Source organism: Chiloscyllium plagiosum, unplaced genomic scaffold, assembly GCF_037043375.1.
Source record: "Chiloscyllium plagiosum isolate Xiang-an unplaced genomic scaffold, Cpla_swu_hap1 HiC_scaffold_30, whole genome shotgun sequence".
Taxonomy (NCBI): Eukaryota; Metazoa; Chordata; class Chondrichthyes; order Orectolobiformes; family Hemiscylliidae; genus Chiloscyllium; species Chiloscyllium plagiosum.
Genome location: NW_028270168.1, coordinates 52,447,828 through 52,463,771, shown reverse-complemented (window position 1 = coordinate 52,463,771; position 15,944 = coordinate 52,447,828). Strand labels below are relative to the sequence as shown.

The following is a 15,944-nucleotide window of genomic DNA, read 5'->3' as shown; positions in this document are numbered from 1 at the left end:
GAACCTGATTGAACTAAATCTTCCTATCAGGGCATATCCGCCACAAATTCACCTGCACCTCCACACACATCATCTATTGCATCCGCTGCACCCGATGTGGCCTCCTGTACATTGAGGACACAGGCCGCCTACTTGCGGAACGTTTCAGAGAACACCTCTGGGACACCCGGACCAACCAACCCAACCACCCCGTGGCTCAACACTTCAACTCCCCCTCCCACTCCACCAAGGACATGCAGGTCCTTGGACTCCTCCATCGCCAGACCATAGCAACACGACGGTTGGAGGAAGAGCGCCTCACCTTCCGCCTAGGAACCCTCCAACCACAAGGGATGAACTCAGATTTCTCCAGTTTCCTCATTTCCCCTCCCCCCACCTTGTCTCAGTCCCAACCCTCGAACTCAGCACCGCCTTCCTAACCTGCAATCTTCTTCCTGACCTCTCTGCCCCCACCCCCATTCCGGCCTATCACCCTCACCTTAACCTCCTTCCACCTATTGCATTTCCAACGCCCCTCCCCCAAGCCCCTCCTCCCTACCTTTTATCTTAGCCTGCTTGGCACACTCTCCTCATTCCTGAAGAAGGGCTCATGCCCGAAATGTCGATTCTCCTGCTCCTTGGATGCTGCCTGACCTGCTGCGCTTTTCCAGCAACACATTTTCAGCTCTGATCTCCAGCATCTGCAATCCTCACTTTCTCCCAGCGACCTGTGAGGGCATATTACTGCACTCTGCTTTGCGACCAGAAGATCTGTGTATTTTTTGATGAGTTAACTAGGTGAAACATAGCAGAGTGTCTCTGGCTGTTACTTCAGTGGAGCTGTTTAATAAAGTCCCTCATTAGAGTTGAAGCGCATGGATTGGCTTAAATACAGTCACCATTTTAGACCCTTGGAGGAGGAGAGAGAGGGGCAGGAGAGAGCAGAGAGGGAATAGGAGGAGAGGGAGAGAGTGGAGAAGGAGAGAGCAGAGTAGGAGAGCAGAGAGGGTGAGAGTGTGAGAGAGGGAGAGGGAGAGAGCATGGAGAGGGAGATCACAGTCAGGGAGAGCATGGAGTGGGACAGAGTGCAGAACAGAAGAGAGCAGTGCAAGAGAGACCATGGAATAACTCGGTTTAAATTAATCCTATCTCCCGCCAATGCCCACACATCACCTCTCCTCAGAATCTTTCACTTTTCTCTTTTACAGGTTGTTCTGTTATTCCACAGATCTTAGAAAGATATTTTTAAGACAACTCTACAACAACATGACTTGTAATGCTTTTGTATGAGAGTTCACCATCTCTGTATACCCTCTCTGTACACTCAGTCATTCCACAATTCAATCAATTATGTCAGTAATGTACGTAAAATCTGAGTTAGCACAGCACCCAGTCTGTATATGCAAGTCTGAAATATATTAGTGGACAAAGTGGTCCGTCACCTTCCAGATATCTGACTCAACATGTAGTAAGTTTTTTGTGGTATATGTTACTTCAGTGAATATATTGAAAAAAACCAGTGAGCAGCAAGTAGTTATAGGAGCAGAATGTGGGTACTGGAAGGCTGCAGAGGGGAGTGAAGACACAGAGTGGGGGGTTGGGGAGGGGGGTGAATGGGGAGGTAGAGGGGGAGTGAGGCTGTGTGTGGGTGATTGAGGATGTTGGGGGGTGGTGTGAGGACACTGGGAGACAGTGAGCATGTGGAATAGAGTGGGGGATTGAGGAGATAGGGAGAGTGAAGATTCAGGATGGAAGGGGTAGTGAGGAAGGGGAAAGTGAGAGGGCAGGTAAGAAGGAGGGCACAGGATGGAGGATGAGAGTGTGAGGAGTGAGGATGTGGGGGTAGTGAGGGTGATAGGTGGAGAGGGAGAATGAGGGTATGGGACTGACAGAGTGAAGATGCAGATAGGCAGTGAGGACAAATCCCTTGAGGCCGTATTCCCCAAATTGCCCATGTGTATGCCCCAGGTCCAAAACCCGTTTAAAGGCACATTGTGAATTTTCGTGATGCATAGCACACATGCATTGCTGTCAGTAAATGCAGCTTTTTAAAAATGCAGTTGATAAGGTGCCACACATTAAACTATTTAATAGAAAAGAGGTCATAGTGCTGGGGTTAGTATATTAGCGTGGTTAGAGGATTGGCTAATTAATAGAAGACAGGGAATTGGGATAAAGGAGGTATTTTGAAGTTGGTAACCTGTAACTAGTAGAGTGCCACTTTGGGCCCACAGTTAATTTCAGCTTATTAAAATGTATAGCAAGTGGTAAGGATTATGCAGAGACTGCATATAGACAGGTTCGGGGAGTGGACGAAAACCTGGCAGATGGAATACAATGTGGGCACTTGTGAGATTATACACTTTGGCAGGAAGAATAGAGGAACTGAATATTATTTAAATGTGGAAAGACTGCAGAAAGCTGCAGTACAGAAGGTATTGGGATTCCACATCCATGAATTACAGAACACTGGCATCCAAGTCGAGCGGGTGATAAGGATGGGAAATCCAGTGTTGGTCTTTATTTCAAAGGCAATGGAGAATAAAAATTGGGAAGCCCTGGTAAAACTACAGCCAACTTTCTGTCCAAGTCATTATGTTATCCCCCACACTATGAGCTTTTATTTTCCCCAATAACACATTAGTCAGACTACATCCAGCATAATGTAAACAATTTTGGCCCCATTATCGAAGGAAACATGTACTGGGATTGGAGGCAGCCCAGAGAAGGTTCACCAGGGCTGCTCCCAGTTACGGAGGGATTGTCTTATGAGGAGAAGTTGATTACTTAGGGCCTGTATTCATTGGAATTTAGAAAAATAAGAAGCAAACTTATTGAAACACATAAGATTTTTAGAGGAATTGACAAGGTAGATGCAGTAAAGTTGTTTGCTTTCGGGAGAATCTCGGACAAGAGGGCATAATCTCACAATAAGAGGTCACCATCTTTAAGACAGAGAGGAGGAGGAATTTCTTCACTCAGACACTAGTGATTCTGTGGAATTCCTTACCACCGAGGACAGTCAAGGCGGGCTCACTAGGTACATCCATATATGAGAGACAGATTTTTAATCAGTAAGGGGAATAAAGGCGGAGGAATGCGAATTGTGGATGATGATGTGACCTGGAAGAGCCTTGCAAAGGAGAAGGAGAAAGAGGCAGCATTAGAGGCAGCCGAGGATGAGGATGATGAAGCCCCTGTGGTAGGTGGAACAGTTATTCAGAGGACTGACTGACTGCAGACCTTGACAGCAAACCTTTCCTTTATTAGTCAGGATATGGAGTACAGGAGTTGGAAGGTCGTGTTGCGGCTGTACAGGACATTGGTTAGGCCACTGTTGGAATATTGCGTGCAATTCTGGTCTCCATACTATTGGAAAGATGTTGTGAAACTTGAAAGGGTTCAGAAAAGATTTACAAGGATGTTGCCAGGGTTGGAGGATTTGAGCTGTAGGGAGAGGCTGAAAAGGCTGGGGCTGTTTTCCCTGGAGCGTCGGAGGCTGAGGGGTGACATTATAGAGGTTTACAAAATTATGAGGGGCCATGGATAGGATAAATAGACAAAGTCTTTTCCCTGGGGTTGGGGAGTCCAGAACTAGAGGGCATAGGTTTAGGGTGAGAGTGGAAAGATATAAAAGAGACCTAAGGGGCAATGTTTTCACACAGAGGGTGGTACGTGTATGGAATGAGCTGCCAGAGGAAGTGGTGGAGGCTGGTACAATTGCAACATTTAAAAGACATTTGGGTGGGTATATGAATAGGAAAGGTTTGGAGGGATATGGGCCAGGTGCTGGCAGGTGGGACTAGATTGGGTTGGGATATCTGGTCGGCATGGACGGGTTGGACCGAAGGGTCTGTTTCCATGCTGTACATCTCTATGACTCTATGTCTCTAATTGAAGTTTATGGAGAAAAGGCAAGCAAGTGGAATTGAGGATGATCTTCAGATCAGGCATGATCTCATTGAATGGTGGAGCAAACTTGATGGGCTGAATGGTCTGCCTCTGTTCCTATGTCTTACTGTGACCTTATGATCTCAAAGTGCAACAGAAACCAGGTTCACAGATGACTCTTCCTCTTAGCAGACTTCCAAACCCACTTGGTGTCATCTGCTTATTTAGCTACAATGCCTTCGCTCCCCTGCATCTTGTATACCTTCTGTTTTCAGTCAGAGAGCCAACTTTCTGTCCAAGCCAATATGTTATCTCCCACACTATGAGCTTCTATTTTCCTCTACAATCTGTGATGTCACAGAATAACAGAACTGTTAAGCTGCAAAGGAAGCCATTCAGCCCATTGTCTCTGGACTTGTAATATTACAGAGAGCCAATCTCCTGCATACCATTTCTATCCAAATAACCATCCAATACCCTCGTGAATGGCTCAGTTGAATCTGCCTCCATCTCACTTCAAGGTAGTGTCACTACTTGTTGTGTGAAAAACGTGTTTTCTCACATCACCCTTGCTTTGTTTGCACATTACTTTAGTTAGTGGCATGTGTGTCAATGGGAAAAGATAATTTCCTTTATTTGTTCTTCATGTTTCTAAACATCTCTATAAAATCTTCTCTTCTCTAAGGAGAACAATCCCAGTTTCTCCAAACAACTGAAACCTCTCATCCCTGGAACAATCCCAATAAAATCCCTGGCTTCTCCAAGGCCTTATCATCCTTTCCATGCTGAAGGTTGGACACAGTACCGCAGTCACGGCCTATCCAGAATTAAAAAGATAACGTGGGTTAAGAATCAAATAAAACAAAAAAGAGCAATTTTTACTCTAGCACTTGAATGAGGAGACCCAAAAATTATAGAGTGTGTGACAATACTTGAGGAAAGTTTGAGAATGTTCGAATCTAGAAAGGGTTTATAAGTACCGGATGAGGAACATCAAAGGAGATTGAGAACAACAGTGAGGGAGGTCAGAGGGTTGAGGTTAAAAACCAGGCAGTTCCTGAAAGTGAGACCAAAAGCAAACATATTGCAAGAGATCAACAAATGGTAGATGTATTCATGTATAGTGACGCAATTTTCAGATAAGTACAGGTCAGCTGCAGGAATTTGACCCACAACTGGAACACCTCTAGAATTACCATCTTAATGAACCATTGATGTCCAATTGAACATCAGCTTATTTATAAATAGAATAGATTACCTAAGAGTGAGTTCAGGATTGAAATCTAAGCATTCAGTCAGTTCAAGGTGATTTCCATACAGATTAATGATACCTAGTAGTGAATTATACACTGGAATTTAATTGAGGGGTTTATACATAGAATAACAGATCCCCAGGAGTGAGTTACAGACTGGAATCTAATCGAGGAGTTTACATATATATAGAATAATACCAGGAGTGGTTTACAGACTGGAATCTAATTGAAGGTGTCAGGGATAGATTATAAATAGAATAACAGTTACCTGAGAGCGAGTTACAAATTGGAATCTAAGTAAGGGGCTCAGGGGACTAATATATAATTAACAGATTTCTGACAGTAAATTACAGACTGGAATCTAATTGATGGGTTCAGGGATTATGGGCTAATGGATTCCTGGGAATGAGTTACAGACTGGGATCTAATCGAGAGTTTCAGAGGGTTTATATTTAGAATAAGGGATTCCCAGGATTGAGGTAAGACTGGAATCTCATTGAGGGGTTCAGGGATAGATTATAATAAATAGAATAACATTTACTTGGGAGTGAGTTACAAATTAGAATCTAATCCAGGGGTTCAGGACGATTCCCAGGAATGAGTTACAGACTGGAACCTAATTGAGGGATTTAGAGTTGGTTTCCACACTCATTGGTGCGCATGTTGTGATCTAATCAATGTATCTGTCTGCACTGCAGGTGATATTCACATTGGGATGGCTGACCGAAGTGGACAGCTGGAGGTGGAGATTATTCAAGCCAGGGGACTGACCCCAAAGCCTGGTACGAAAGCTCTGCCAGGTCAGTGCTCAGAAAGAGTTACACACTACTGTTTGAAGTGAAATGTATACATTATTACCTCATTTTAACAGAGACCTGGGTCTAGTATGCATCATTCCTGGCAGTGTGAAAAGGTATGACTCTGAGTAGGTTATCCCATTCTGCATGCAATGAGGCCAGCAATCCTGTCCTTAAAAGGAAAATGTCTTTTATCAGATGTATCACTGATTATCATTAACTAACATGTCTGCTCAACATGAGCAAGGCAATTCCCAACTACCATCACAGGAGTCAACAAAGAACCTACTTTCAGGCCTATTATATTGATTACTGATAGATCAAACCCCTTCCCATCCACATCCATTGTAGTGAATCCCAATGGATTAAGCCCCTTTCCATTCACACCCATTGTACTGAATCCTAAAGCAACACATTGGACTAATATCCCATAATTATTAGCCTGTAAGTTAGCTGGCTGAACTTGAAGGTTTGTTTTCAGATGTTTTGTCACCGTACGAGGTAACGTCATCAGTGAGAGTCTCCAGTGAAGTGCTTCACCGGACTCTCTCACTGATGATGTTACCTAGTATGGTGATGAAACGTCCGAAAACAGACCTTCCAGCTCAGTGAGCTAACTTACAGACTTATCAAGTCTTCTCAAAAATCGCTATCCCATAATTAGCTCAGCTGTTTCAAAGAGCAGGCACACGTGTGAGGGTTCAATGACCTCTGTCTGGACTTTAGGTTTCTGTGATTCTCTCTGGTGATGGCAGCACTGCTCTTCTCTCGGACAGAGACACTGGCACACTGTTTACATATCTATTTGCTTTCCTCTGTCATGTTCTTATGCTCAGCATTCCCTGCATTTTGTTCAGTGTTTGAGTGCACTAACTGAGAAAGACATTTACGTATTTACAGTGGGTCATCATGCTCCAGAATCAGTGAGGCATTTCTGAACCACCTCAAAAAACAATGTATTCGTAATCATGTCATCTGTTTTAGCAGTTGCTTGAGAGATAACTATGGCCCAGGATGCTGTAAGAACGCACTTGCTGCTCTGTAAAGAAGAGAAGTGACAATTACTGTTGTACATCCGATAGAGATGCAGATTAATATCTGGAGAGCTTCAATGAACACAGTGTCTGTCTGTTGTCACTTTCCAGAATGTTAACTGAAAACATTACAACTGGGGATACCAAATTGAAAAATGTCATGGTTACAAAGAATATTAATACTTGCACCCCAATTGGTTCAAATATTAACGGAACAAGCAAGGAATCAGCCAATGAACTACTCACACTTTTGAAAATGCGTAGGAGGAAAATCTAAAACCAGTTACCTGATGCTGACCAACTGCCTCAGGCAGGAACCAAGAATTTAACTGTCAATTTGTTGAAGCACACCTCACTGGAACTATTTTTGATGTCTATTTAGAACACCCGCTCCCAATGGCAGTAGTCACCTTTCATGAGTAGGTTGAGTAAACATTTAGAAGCCATCACAGGAATGAATCATTACAGTAGTGGTTCACACTACCCATGAGCAAGTCCATGTGACATCGTTTAAATACTCGTATCTGAGGAGGTGTCTTTAGTAATTTAATTTACTGCACTACTGTGAATATTTTGAGTTACTCTGCCTTTAAGTGAAGGTTTTAGCAGTGCTCGAATTGTTCACAGTTCATTTGATTTTTTTAAAAACCCGTCACTTTTGACCTACTTTACAGTCACTAGGTCCAATCTTATCACCACCAGAGGGCAGCCCAGCATCACCATTCCCCATACACTTTAGCCCTTGCAAAGATTCCAACTCCCTTTCCATTTGCTGTGGGCCAGAGAAAGTATAAGGATCGAGGTAGTTCCTCAGTTCCAGCTGCTCCATTTCACAGTGAACAGCTCAGTCTCTGATTGCCTCAAACGTAAACTGTTAAAACGAAGATCAATAATCAATAGTTTTGTCTTAATCTTCCCGTTTCCTGTTGTACATTAGCTCAATCACGGCAAAATAGACCACCCCAGCAGGAAAACACAGAATTGGGATACCTTGCTGTAATTATACGGGGTCTTAGTGAGACCACCCTTTGAATATTGTGTACAATTTGGGTTTTCTAATCTGAGGAAAGATGTTCTGGCTACAGAGGGAGTGCAATGAAGGTTTACCAGACGGATTCCTGGGATGGCAGGCTAATGTATGAGGGGACACTGGATTGCTCAGGATTACATTCACTGGGCTTTAGAAGAATGAGGTCTCATAGAAATCTATAAAATTCTCACAGGGTCATCGCAGGAAGATGTTCCTGATGACGAGGGAGCTCAGAACCAGGGGTTACAGTTTAAGGATAAGTAGACCATTTAAAACTGAGATGAAGAGAAATGTCTTCACCCAGAGGGTAGGGAGCCATTAACCAGCACTGAAATTAGCTACAATAGAAAGCAGCTGAGGCCAAAATGTTGAACGTTTTCAAGAAGGAGTTAGATAGAATTCTCAGGGCTAAAGGGACAACAGTGGGACCAGGGTACTGAGTTGGATGATTAGCTGTGGTGAAGCATAGTTGAATGGTTTAGCAGTCTTGAAGGGCCGAATGTTTCTATTTCTATTTTTTATTTTTTCACTGCATCTCAGTGCTAGAATAAAGGGTTCACCTTGTCACATGAACTCACTGTCTCTGACTCAGGCCTGAGTGGTACCCACTGAATGACCAGACAGCTGATTGACTTGGTCTGAGCTGGTCTGACCACTGGCCTGCACTGATCCTTTTCACCTTTATCTGGAAAGGACGGGATGGTGCCAGTGTTCATGCTTTTCTTCTATGATAGCCCCATGAGATCAACAGAGTCGCATGCCTCTGGTTTATTTTGATACTGATTTCACGAGTCCCTCAAAATGCACAGTGTCTTCTCATGGGGGTGTCAGCTGTGCATGTGCTACCGATTGCTTGGCATAAGTTACAAGGTTATTTCAAGGCATATCGCCTCCAGCTAGACACAGAGCCAAGCAGGCACCAGTTTGGGCTGTTGTTCTCAGAGTGTGCTACACTGTCAAAGGTACAATTCTTTCAGATTAGGTGTGAAACTGTATTCCTGTTTTGCTTGTAGTGTGGACGTAATGAAACCCTCAGCAACTTTTGATGTGGATCAGATGAATTCATCCCAGTGTCTGGGCCAATTAGTCCTTCCATGAGCATCCAGATTTCCTGGGGCCACCTGCCGTGGGAGCTTGCTTATTGTGTTTTGAACATGACAACATTGTAAACTAGCTAATCAGCTGTAAATTGCGTTGGTTGCCCTAAACTTGCAGATGCTGCTTTATGTAAAGACAAGTTTATTATACTTTCCAAAATGCATGAATCATCACGATGTTTCAACACCTTTATATTCGCTGTTGGGTTTTTTCTGGTGCCCCACAGTTTACAAGTTGTACCTTGTGTATTTCAGCTCCATACATTAAGGTGTACCTGCTGGAGAATGGTGTGTGTATAGCAAAGAGAAAAACCAAGCTATCAAGGAAATCCATGGACCCTGTTTACCAGCAAGCTTTATTGTTCGATGAAGGCCCACAGGGGAAGGTCTTACAGGTCAGTGCTGATAGCTACTGGGAATACATGGTGTATTGACGATAGGTCGGTGCTGATAGTTACTGGGAACACATGTTGTATTGACTATAGGTCAGTGCTGATAGCAACTGGGAATACGTGGTGTATTGACTATAGGTCAGTGCTGATAGCTACTGGGAACACGTGGTGTATTCACTATAGGTCAGTGCTGATAGCTACTGGGAACACGTGGTGTATTCACTATAGGTCAGTGCTGATAGCAACTGGGAACATGTGGTGTATTCACTATAGGTCAGTGCTGATAGCAACTGGGAACACGTGTTGTATTGACTATAGGTCAGTGCTGATAGCTACTGGGAACACGTGGTGTATTCACTATAGGTCAGTGCTGATAGCTACTGGGAACACGTGGTGTATTCACTATAGGTCAGTGCTGATAGCAACTGGGAACACGTGTTGTATTCACTATAGGTCAGTGCTGATAGCAACTGGGAACACGTGTTGTATTGACTATAGGTCAGTGCTGATAGCTACTGGGAACACGTGGTGTATTCACTATAGGTCAGTGCTGATAGCTACTGGGAACACGTGGTGTATTCACTATAGGTCAGTGCTGATAGCAACTGGGAACACGTGTTGTATTCACTATAGGTCAGTGCTGATAGCAACTGGGAACACGTGTTGTATTGACTATAGGTCAGTGCTGATAGCTACTGGGAATATGTGGTATATTGACTATAGGTCAGTGCTGATAGCGACTGGGAATAACTGGTGTATTGACTATAGGTCAGTGCTGATAGCAACTGGGAACACATGGTGTATTGACTATAGGTCAGTGCTGACAGCTACTGGGAATATGTGGTATATTGACTATAGGTCAGTGCTGATAGCTACCGGGAATACGTGGCGTATTGACTATAGGTCAGTGCAGATAGCTACTGGGAACACGTGGTGTATTCACTATAGGTCAGTGCTGATAGCTACTGGGAACACGTGGTGTATTCACTATAGGTCAGTGCTGATAGCAACTGGGAACACGTGTTGTATTCACTATAGGTCAGTGCTGATAGCAACTGGGAACACGTGTTGTATTGACTATAGGTCAGTGCTGATAGCTACTGGGAACACGTGGTGTATTGACTATAGGTCAGTGCTGATAGCTACAGGGAATACGTGGTGTATTGACGATAGGTCGGTGCTGATAGCTACTGGGAATACGTGGTGTATTGACTATAGGTCAGTGCAGATAGCTACTGGGAATACGTGGTGTATTGACTATAGGTCAGTGCTGATAGCTACAGGGTATACGTGGTGTATTGACGTTAGGTCGGTGCTGATAGCTACTGGGAATACGTGGTGTATTGACTATAGCTCAGTGCTGATAGCTACTGGAAATACGTGGTGTATTGACTATAGCTCAGTGCTGATAGCTACTGGGAATACGTGGTGTGTTGACTATAGCTCAGTGCTGATAGCTACTGGAAATACGTGGTGTATTGACTATAGCTCAGTGCTGATAGCTACTGGGAATACGTGGTGTGTTGACTATAGCTCAGTGCTGATAGCTACTGGGAATACGTGGTGTATTGACTATAGCTCAGTGCTGATAGCTACTAAGAATACGTGGTGTATTGACTATAGGTCAGTGCTGATAGCTACTGGGAATACACGGTGTATTGACTATAGGTGAGTGCTGATAGCTACTGGGAACACGTGGTGTATTGACTATAGCTCAGTGCTGATAGCTACTGCGAATACGTGGTGTGTTGACTATAGGTGAGTGCTGATAGCTACTGGGAATACGTGGTGTTTTGACTATAGGTCAGTGCTGATAGCTACTAAGAATACATGGTGTATTGACTATAGGTCAGTGCTGATAGCTACTGGGAATACGTGGTGTGTTGACTATAGGTCAGTGCTGATAGCGACAAAGAATACGTAGTGTATTGACTATAGGTTAGTGCTGATAGCTACTGGGATTACGTGGTGTATTGATTCCAGGTCAGTGCTGATAGCTACTGGGAACACGTGGTGTATTGACTATAGGTCAGTGCTGATAGCTACTGGGAATACGTGGTGCATTGACTATAGGTCAGTGCTGATAGCTACTGGGAGTACGTGGTGTATTGTCGATAGGTCGTGCTGATAGCTACTGGGAATACGTGGTGTATTGACTAGAGGTCAGTGCGGATAGCTACTGGGAATACATGGTGTATTGACCATAGGTCGGTGCTGATAGCTACTGGGAATACGTGGTGTATAGACTGTACGTCGGTGCTGATAGCTACAAGGAATACGTGGTGTGTTGACTATAGGTCAGTGCTCATAGCTACTGGGAATATGTGGTGTATTGACTAAAGGTCAGTGCTGATAGCTACTGGGAAAGCGTGGTGTATTGACTATAGGTCAGTGCTGATAGCTACTGGGAATATGTGATGTATTGACTATTGCTCAGTGCTGATAGCTACTGGGAACACATGGTGTATTGACTATAGGTCAGTTCTGACAGCTACTGGGAATATGTGGTATATTGACTATAGGTCAGTGCTGATAGCTACCGGGAATACGTGGCGTATTGACTATAGGTCAGTGCAGATAGCTACTGGGAATACGTGGTGTATTGACTATAGGCCAGTGCTGATAGCTACTGGGAATAACTGGTGTATTGACGATAGGTCAGTGCTGATAGCTACTGGGAATACGTCGTGCATTGACTCTAGGTCAGTGCTGATAGCTACAGGGAATACGTGGTGTATTGACGATAGGTCGGTGCTGATAGCTACTGGGAATACGTGGTGTATTGACTATAGGTCAGTGCGGATAGCTACTGGGAATACGTGGTGTATTGACTATAGGTCAGTGCTGATAGCTACAGGGTATACGTGGTGTATTGACGTTAGGTCGGTGCTGATAGCTACTGGGAATACGTGGTGTATTGACTATACGTCAGTGCTGATAGCTACTGGAAATACGTGGTGTACTGACTGCAGGTCAGTGCTGATAGCTACTGGGAACACGTGGTGTATTGACTATAGCTCAGTGCTGATAGCTACTGGGAATACGTGGTGTGTTGACTATAGCTCAGTGCTGAAAGCTACTGGGAATACGTGGTGTGTTGACTATAGCTCAGTGCTGATAGCTACTGGGAATACGTGGTGTGTTGACTATAGCTCAGTGCTGAAAGCTACTGGGAATACGTGGTGTGTTGACTATAGCTCAGTGCTGATAGCTACTTGGAACACGTGGTGTATTGACTATAGCTCAGTGCTGATAGCTACTGGGAATACGTGGTGTGTTGACTATAGGTGAGTGCTGATAGCTACTGGGAATACGTGGTGTTTTGACTATAGGTCAGTGCTGATAGCTACTGGGAATAACTGGTGTATTGACTATAGGTCAGTGCTGATAGCTACTGGGAATACGTGGTGTATTGACTATAGGTTAGTGCTGATAGCTACTGGGAATACATAGTGTATTGACTATAGGTCAGTGCTGATAGCTACTGGGATTACGTGGTGTATTGATTCCAGGTCAGTGCTGATAGCTACTGGGAACACGTGGTGTATTGACTATAGGTCAGTGCTGATAGCTACTGGGAATACGTGGTGCATTGACTATAGGTCAGTTCTGATAGCTACTGGGAGTACGTGGTGTATTGACTATAGGTCAGTGCTGATAGCTACTGGGAATACGTGGTGCATTGACTATAGGTCGGTGCTGATAGCTACTGGGAATACGTGGTGTATTGGCTAGAGGTCAGTGCGGATAGCTACTGGGAATACATGGTGTATTGACCATAGGTCGGTGCTGATAGCTACTGGGAATACGTGGTGTATTGACCATAGCTCGGTGCTGATAGCTACTGGGAATACGTGGTGCATTGACTATAGGTCAGTGCTGATAGCTACTGGGAATACATGGCGTATTGACCATAGGTCGGTGCTGATAGCTACTGGGAATACGTGGTGCATTGACTATAGGTCAGTGCTGATAGCTACTGGGAGTACGTGGTGTATTGTCGATAGGTCGTGCTGATAGCTACTGGGAATACGTGGTGTATTGACTAGAGGTCAGTGCGGATAGCTACTGGGAATACATGGTGTATTGACCATAGGTCGGTGCTGATAGCTACTGGGAATACGTGGTGTATAGACTGTACGTCGGTGCTGATAGCTACAAGGAATACGTGGTGTATTGACTATAGGTCAGTGCTGATAGCTACTGGGAATACGTGGTGTGTTGACTATAGGTCAGTGCTCATAGCTACTGGGAATATGTGGTGTATTGACTATAGGTCAGTGCTGATAGCTACTGGGAAAGCGTGGTGTATTGACTATAGGTCAGTGCTGATAGCTACTGGGAATATGTGATGTATTGACTATTGCTCAGTGCTGATAGCTACTGGGAATACGTGGTGTATTGACAATAGGTCAGTGCTGATAGCTACTGGGAATACATGGTGTATTGACTATAGGTCAGTGCTGATAGCTACTGGGAATACGTGGTGTGTTCACTATAGGTCAGTGGAGATAGCTACTGGGAATACGTGGTGTATTCACTATAGGTCAGTGCTGATAGCTACTGGGAATATGTGGTGTATTGACGATCGGTCGGTGCTGTTAGCTACTGGGAATATGTGGTGTATTGACTATAGGTCAGTGCAGATAGCTACAGGGAATACTTAGTGTATTGACCATAGGTCAGTGCTGATAGCTACAGGGAATATGTGGTGTATTGACTCTAGGTCAGTGCTGATAGCTACTGGGAATATGTGGTTTATTGAGAAGAGGTCGGTGCTGATAGCTACTGGGAATACATGGTGCATTGACAATAGGTCAGTGCTGATTGCTACTGGGAATACGTGGTGTGTTGACTATAGGTCAGTGCTGATAGCTACTGGGAATACGTGGTGTATTCACTACAGGTCAGTGCTGATAGCAACTGGGAATACGTGGTGCATTGAGTATAGATCAATGCTGATAGCTACTGGGAATATGTGGTGTATTTATTCCAGGTCAGTGCTGATAGCTACTGGGAACACGTGGTGTATTGACTGTAGGCCAGTCCTGATAGCTACTGGGAATACATGGTGTATTCACTACAGGTCGGTGCTGATAACTACTGGGAATATATTGACTATAGGTCAGTGCTGATACCTACTGGGAATACATGGTGCATTGACTATAGGTCAGTGCTGATAGCTACAGGGTATACGTGGTGTATTGACGTTAGGTCGGTGCTGATAGCTACTGGAAATACGTGGTGTACTGACTGCAGGTCAGTGCTGATAGCTACTGGGAACACGTGGTGTATTGACTATAGCTCAGTGCTGATAGCTACTGGGAATATGTGGTGTGTTGACTATAGCTCAGTGCTGATAGCTACTGGGAATACGTGGTGTGTTGACTATAGCTCAGTGCTGATAGCTACTGGGAATACGTGGTGTGTTGACTATAGGTCAGTGCGGATAGCTACTTGGAACACGTGGTGTATTGACTATAGCTCAGTGCTGATAGCTACTGGGAATACGTGGTGTTTTGACTATAGGTCAGTGCTGATAGCTACTAAGAATACATGGTGTATTGACTATAGGTCAGTGCTGATAGCTACTAAGAATACGTGGTGTGTTGACTATAGCTCAGTGCTGATAGCTACTTGGAACACGTGGTGTATTGACTATAGCTCAGTGCTGATAGCTACTGGGAATACGTGGTGTTTTGACTATAGGTCAGTGCTGATAGCTACTAAGAATACATGGTGTATTGACTAAAGGTCAGTGCTGATAGCTACTAAGAATACGTGGTGTGTTGACTATAGCTCAGTGCTGATAGCTACTTGGAACACGTGGTGTATTGACTATAGCTCAGTGCTGATAGCTACTGGGAATACGTGGTGTTTTGACTATAGGTCAGTGCTGATAGCTACTAAGAATACATGGTGTATTGACTATAGGTCGGTGCTGATAGCTACTGGGAATACACGGTGTATTGACTATAGGTCAGTGCTGATAGCTACTGTGAATACGTGGTGTATTGACTATAGGTTAGTGCTGATAGCTACTGGGAATACATAGTGTATTGACTATAGGTCAGTGCTGATAGCTACTGGGAATACGTAGTGTATTGATTCCAGGTCAGTGCTGATAGCTACTGGGAACACGTGGTGTATTGACTATAGGTCAGTGCTGATAGCTACTGGGATTACGTGGTGTATTGATTCCAGGTCAGTGCTGATAGCTACTGGGAACACGTGGTGTATTGACTATAGGTCAGTGCTGATAGCTACTGGGAATACGTGGTGCATTGACTTTCGGTCAGTGCTGATAGCTACTGGGAATACACGGTGTATTGACTATAGGTCAGTGCTGATAGCTACTGTGAATACGTGGTGTATTGACTATAGGTTAGTGCTGATAGCTACTGGGAATACATAGTGTATTGACTATAGGTCAGTGCTGATAGCTACTGGGAATACGTAGTGTATTGATTC

General features: G+C 44.3%; 1 protein-coding gene across 4 annotated transcripts in view; it reads left to right on the top strand.

Moving 5' to 3' along the window:
• rims3 (regulating synaptic membrane exocytosis 3) overlaps positions 1-15,944 on the top strand; it is a 372,715-nt gene that overhangs the window by 303,578 nt on the left and 53,193 nt on the right. For all 4 annotated transcript variants that reach the window (XM_087976947.1, XM_087976946.1, XM_087976948.1 and 1 more), the window contains exons 6-7: positions 5,822-5,923; positions 9,337-9,476. In XM_087976947.1, coding sequence (XP_087833073.1) covers positions 5,822-5,923; positions 9,337-9,476 — 242 coding nt within the window. The remainder of the gene's footprint in view (positions 1-5,821; positions 5,924-9,336; positions 9,477-15,944) is intronic.